The sequence below is a fragment of the Sinocyclocheilus rhinocerous genome, unplaced genomic scaffold (assembly GCF_001515625.1).
Source record: "Sinocyclocheilus rhinocerous isolate Xijiao unplaced genomic scaffold, SAMN03320098_v1.1 scaffold3529, whole genome shotgun sequence".
NCBI lineage: Eukaryota > Metazoa > Chordata > Actinopteri > Cypriniformes > Cyprinidae > Sinocyclocheilus > Sinocyclocheilus rhinocerous.
In genome coordinates, this window is record NW_015638987.1 from 195,240 (window position 1) to 201,400 (window position 6,161).

The following is a 6,161-nucleotide window of genomic DNA, read 5'->3' on the forward strand; positions in this document are numbered from 1 at the left end:
TTTTCTGCTGTTTGTGGTGTTCAGGACTGGACGTGAGGTGCGAGGCGTGTCAGAGGTTTTTCCGCGATGGCCTGACGATCTCGTTCACCAAAATCCTGACGGATGAGGCCGTGAGCGGCTGGAAGTTTGAGATCCACGTGAGTCTGGGTCTGTCTGTGATCGTACGGTGCAGACGTCTCCCTGATGCTGATCTGTTGCTCTCGTCCCGTTGCAGAGGTGCATCATCAGTAACACCCAGCGTCTGGTGGAGCTCTGCGTGGTCAAGCTGGCTCAGGATTGGTTCCCTCTGCTGGAACTGCTGGCCATGGCCACCAACCCGCACTGCAAGTTCCACATTTACAACGGCACGCGTCCGTCCGAGAGCGTTCCTGCGGGAGCGCAGCTCGCCGACGATGAGCTGTTCGCCCGGCCGCCCGACCCACGCTCTCCTAAGGTACAGAACTGCTTCTGCGCCCGCATTCACAAAACATTTTATCTTACCTCGGAGTTCTCCTAAATAGCAGTAACAGTTTTTAGCTAAGAGTTTTCTCAACAAAGCTGCCGAGACTAACTTTTACTAAGCAATAGAGAGAAGTCTTAAGCTCAGAGTAAGGGGGCGGGGCTGACCTCGTTGCTATGGATGATGTCATCATGCTTATTAACTATGCACACAGTGATTGGCTGATAGTCTCTGTCAGAGATTTATACATAGAGCTGGTTAATGAAAACGAGTTGGGATAACCTTCAAAACCAAAGGCGATACCTTTTTAAAAGATCATTATCGTCAAATATTTCTAAAATGTTTACGTTCAGAGGCAGATTTCCAGCAACAGCTATTTTAGGATAGTTTGTGGCTTGGTCTTAGAAGTCTTCTTCACTGCTCCTAACCTTTCACAGATTTAGGAGCTAGTTTTAGAGCTAAAACGCTTTGTGAAATACTCTTGGAGCAAACATTTAGGAGTCCTAAATTTAGGATTGACACGCCCATTATTTTTAAGATTTTCTCCTAAATCGGCGAGTTATGAGCTACTTTTAGCCTGAAGATGTTTTGTGAATACGGGCCCTGATCTCCCAATCACAGCTGGGTGTGACGCTTTTAGTGCAGTTATCAAACACAGAGCAGTTATTGAGTACCAGTCTCTCTCTTACTGATCAGTCACTGGTTAAAAAATGTATATTCAACAATCACAGGCAGTCCTGTTCAGACAGAATGATGCACAGCTCAGCTGAAGAGCAGGAGGTCATTAGCATTGAAGCGGTGTTAGGAAACACGCGGATGTATTTCCTAACACGGATGTATATCAAACACATGTCTGTGAAACGCATATGAACCTCCACTTAAGAGCGTAGTTACTGGTGTAATTACATGTGGCAGTGTCTAATTAAAGAGGGTAATATTTAAAGGGGTCATGAATTGAGAAACCAAAATTCCCTTGATCTTTTGGCATATAAGAGGTCATTGTGCTATAAAAACATCCTGTATGTTTCAGAATTCAAACAATTCGATGCGGGATTTTCAGAAAGATTGAAACTAAAAGATGATGCTGTGTGACTATATTGAATCCGACTAATGTCACAACACAAGTGTGAGTAACTGTTTTCATTACGTGATCGCTATTGCTTTGTCTGTTGAACATATGCGGGTTCCAGATTCTTCACGATCGCTTCACGAGCGGCCAGGCTCTCAACGTGCAGATCATCGCAGCTCTCATCAAGTACGTCCATCTGCAGTCCAAGCCTGTTACGCTTCTGCGTTGGAGCTGCTGTGAGCTCTCCAGAGTCTCATCGTTTCTCCATTATTTTCCAGACCTTTCGGCCAGTGCTACGAGTTCTTGACTTTGCACACGGTGAAGAAGTTTTTCTTACCCGTAATCGAGATGGTCCCACAGTTTCTGGAGAACCTCACAGACGAGGAGCTGAAGAAGGAGGCCAAGAACGAGGCCAAGAATGATGCTCTGTCCATGATCATAAAGTCCTTGAAGAACCTGGCCTCCAGAGTTCCAGGTCAAGAGGAAACCGTCAAGAACCTGGAAATCTTCAGGTTAAAAATGATCCTTCGGTAAGCCGTGGTTTCTGGTTCACTCTCTGGTTTATAAGCTTGTGATGCTGATCTGACGTCGTGACTAGTCTAATCTGCTCCCGTCTGTTTTACAGGTTGTTGCAGATTTCTTCATTTAATGGGAAAATGAATGCGTTGAATGAAGTGAACAAGGTGATCTCGAGGTGTGAGTGAGTGAGTGTGTGTGTGTCAGTGTGTGCGAGTGTGTGTGTCAGTGTGTGCGAGTGCGCGTGCTTGTGTGTGTTTCTGTGAGTGTGTGTGAGTGAGTGAGCGTGTGTGTGTGCGTGTGTGTCTGTGTGAGTGTGTCTGTGTGAGTGTGTCTGTGAGTGCGTGTGTGTGTGTGAGTGTGTGTGAGTGTGCGATCATCACTGCAGCCACACGACTAACCTAACTAGTTACGGTTATACCAGTTAACCGGCCCATGATCCCAGTGACATCAGTCTGAATGAAGCCAGCCGTTCAGTATTTCTCTACATGTCTTCCTGTAGACTTTTCTCTCATTGACGTGTACTCCCTCACACAGATGGTAATGCAGTTGCTAGCTGGCTAAACTGTTGTTACTGCTGGGAAAACTTTTCCTGGTGACAACATTTTCCCGCATGATTCCCTGACGGAAAAGTGTCTTAGTGCCAGACCAGAAAGGAATCAGAAAACCAGTTTTTCTGTGTTTCAGGAATGGACTCCAGCACCAGTCACCTTTATTTCTATAGCGCTTTATAGTCAAAGCAGCTCTATAGTGTTAAACAGGAAAATAGTGTTTCAATAATGCAAACAAAATTCATTTCTGCTGTAAAGCAGCTCTAAAAACAGTAAATTTTCAGTTAAAGTCAATTTATTGTTGATTCAGTTCAGTTTAATAACTTTGTAAATTGTTTAATTAATCTATAAAGCAGCACTGGAGAAAACCGTGATGTCATCATCAGCTCAGTTCAGTTCCAATACTGTCTTTGATATTAAGTCGATTATATTGCCAAATATTAAGTGTCCAGAAAGAAGCACATGCGTAAAGTTTTAATTTGGATTGCTTTCAGTCTGAAGTCTGTTGTAGACTAGGTAAGGTTTATCATTACTGTGTCATGTTTTCTCAGGCTGGTAAACACGAAGCGATCGTCAAGAACGTCCACGATCTTTTGGCCAAGCTAGCGTGGGATTTTTCCCCGGAGCAGCTCGATCACCTGTTCGACTGCTTCAAGGTGAGCGGCCGCCGTCACACTCATCATGTAATACAGGGTGCTTTTGTTGTGAGGATGCTGTGATAAATCAGTGCGTTCTGATGCAGGCCAGTTGGACGAACGCTGGTAAGAAGCAGCGGGAGAAGCTTCTGGAGTTGATCCGCAGGCTGGCGGAGGACGATAAGGACGGAGTGATGGCTCACAAAGTGCTCAACCTGCTGTGGAACCTGGCACACAGTGATGACGTCCCCGTCGACATCATGGACCAGGCTTTGAGCGCCCACATCAAGATCCTGGACTACAGCTGCTCGCAGGTCTGACCTTGAGTTTCAGTGCATCTCTTCCCATCATGCACCTGTGTGCCGTCTAGGGGTGTTGAAATCAATCGTGTCTACGATGCATCGCAATGCAGTAATGGACCGTAATTGATTATAGCCTTCTGACGTCATTCACATACGCGCTTGTCACGCGAGTATTAAAAAATGCACCCACTATTTTAAAATCCATACAGTGTTTGCTTGCACTCGCCGTTATTTCAGTGTTTTACTGTAGATATGCTTTCATTTCTGTGGTTTGGAGTGCAGTACGTATTAGATGCACAAACCCACGTACTGACAGACTTTCACTGCGCTGTGTGTGTGTTTGTCCTGAAGCTCGATCGCGGCTGGGTTAAACACACTTGCGTCTCTGAATACTTTTATGATAGGAACTTGATGTAAACACAGTGAGTTATGTTTTCAGAACAGCACAAAACATCTGATATGTGGAAGCAGATCTGTGCATTAGTGTGAATGCAGTCTATTAAAGCTGCCACTGTCTGTGATCTCATCAGTAATAATCAAACAGCAATAATGCTGAGGGAAAAAGAAAAACCCAGAACTATTGATTGTCTGTAAACTTTCGGATACTTAGAACACTCTCAGATACTGAAAGCACTTTTTGTTAATCACTTGTAATTGTCTTTTCCCCCTTTATTACTTTATATTGGCTTGTATGTTTTGAAGCTATATTTAGTTGGTTAAATTCTTAACAATTGTTTTGATTTATTATTCATTTGTAATTATTTTAAAGAGTAGCCTGCTTATGTAATTTAATGAAATTGCACAAAATAAATTTGATATGAAAAATGTAGCCATGTGCTGTAATACTGAATATTGAGGATGAGACTCATCATGATGCATCGTGATATCGAATCGAATCGTTGACATGATAATATAGTTTTATTTGTAGATATAATATGTGAAAGCAGACACAGGAACAGTTTCTTCCCTCAGGCAGTCCATCTTAGGAACACTTCACAATAATTGTGGAACACACAACACTATTTATACACTTATTCATCTAACACACATACTTAGTTTACATTTCGAATTTGCATATAATATACCTGTACATACAATTGTCAACTTGTATATTGTTATTCCCCATTTACTTGTTCTATTTTTATTCTTTTATTATCTGTGTTTTGTCCTGTCACTGTCACTCTGTTGCACTGTGGAAGCTTCTGTCACGAAAACAAATTCCTCGTATGTGTGAACAGACCTGGCAATAAAGCTCATTCTGATTCTCAAACAAAACATATATGTGACCCTGGACCACAAAACCTCATAATGGTCAATTATGTATGCATCTGAAAGCTGAATAAGTAAGCTTTCCATTGATGTATGGTTTGTTAGGATCGGACAATATTTAGCTGAGATACAACTATTTGAAAATCTGGAATCTGAGGGTGCAAAAAAATCTAAATATTGAGAAAATCATCTTTAAAGTTGTTCAAATGAAGTTCTTAGCAATGCATGTTACTAATCAAAAATTAAGTTTTGATATATTTATGGTAGGACATTTACAAAATATCTTCATGGAACATGATCTTTACTTAATATCCTAATGATTTTTGGCATAAAAGAAAAATGTATAATTTTGACCCATACAATGTATTGTTGGCTATTGCTACAAATATACCTGTGCTGCTTATGACTGCTTTTGTGCTCCAGCGTCAGATATAAGATATATCTTTTAATGTGGTAAAATATATATATTTTAATGATAAGTGATGGGGCGTGGCTTGTGGGCGTGGTCAGATTTTCCTTCTTTTTTGTCTCTAGCTGATCACATGCTTGATAAATGAACTATAGTGTCCTGCACCCACTAGTAAATAAATATCAAATTATGTCTGGCGTCTGAATGATTTTTGATTTGACTGTATATCAGTGTTTATCACGGAGTTGAATGCAGAATATTAAGGAGAGTTATGTTAAGAATGTTAAGGAGTTTGTAACCCGTGTTCAGGTTTCTGCTGAAGGATGGGCAGCTGTGGCTTTGCGCTCCGCAGGCCAAGCAGATCTGGAAGTGTCTGGCGGAGAACGCCGTGTTTCTGTGCGACCGCGAGGCCTGCTTTAAGTGGTACTCCAAGCTCATGGGTGACGAGCCGGATCTGGACCCCGACATCAACAAGGACTTTTTTGAGAACAACGTGCTGCAGCTGGACCCAACGCTGCTCACGGAGAACGGCATGAAGTGCTTCGAGCGCTTCTTCAAAGCTGTGAACTGCAGAGAGGGCAAGCTGGTGGCCAAACGCAAGGCGTACATGATGGACGACCTGGAGCTGATCGGGCTCGACTACCTCTGGAGGGTAACACCTGGCGATCATGCACTCGTATCACTGTTATCACTGGTGTATAGGGCTGGGGATCGCTGGAATTTGATCAATTCCAATTCTGATTCCTCTTATCGATTCCCAGTTTTGATTCCAATGTGGTAAAAAAAAAAATGGAAGTCAAACGTTTAGATATCAAACCTATTTATTCTGTTTCTTTTTCGCAAAATATTTAATTGCTGCTGAATACCATGAACAAAAATCAGCCGGCTGCATAAAAACTGGACTCGATTAAGAGCTGTTTGTGTGCAAAATAGAGCCGCACGATTCTGGATAAATTGAGACTTTTTTTTTT

The 6,161-nt window shown here is 42.3% G+C and overlaps 1 protein-coding gene across 1 annotated transcript in view; it reads left to right on the top strand.

Annotated features, from left to right (window-relative positions):
- LOC107750838 (probable ubiquitin carboxyl-terminal hydrolase FAF-X) overlaps positions 1–6,161 on the top strand; it is a 43,147-nt gene that overhangs the window by 6,402 nt on the left and 30,584 nt on the right. Inside the window, exons 7-13 of the mRNA XM_016566387.1 lie at positions 25–137; positions 215–433; positions 1,630–1,694; positions 1,787–2,038; positions 3,045–3,231; positions 3,318–3,524; positions 5,495–5,842. Of these exons, the coding sequence (XP_016421873.1) occupies positions 25–137; positions 215–433; positions 1,630–1,694; positions 1,787–2,038; positions 3,045–3,231; positions 3,318–3,524; positions 5,495–5,842 (1,391 nt within the window). The remainder of the gene's footprint in view (positions 1–24; positions 138–214; positions 434–1,629; positions 1,695–1,786; positions 2,039–3,044; positions 3,232–3,317; positions 3,525–5,494; positions 5,843–6,161) is intronic.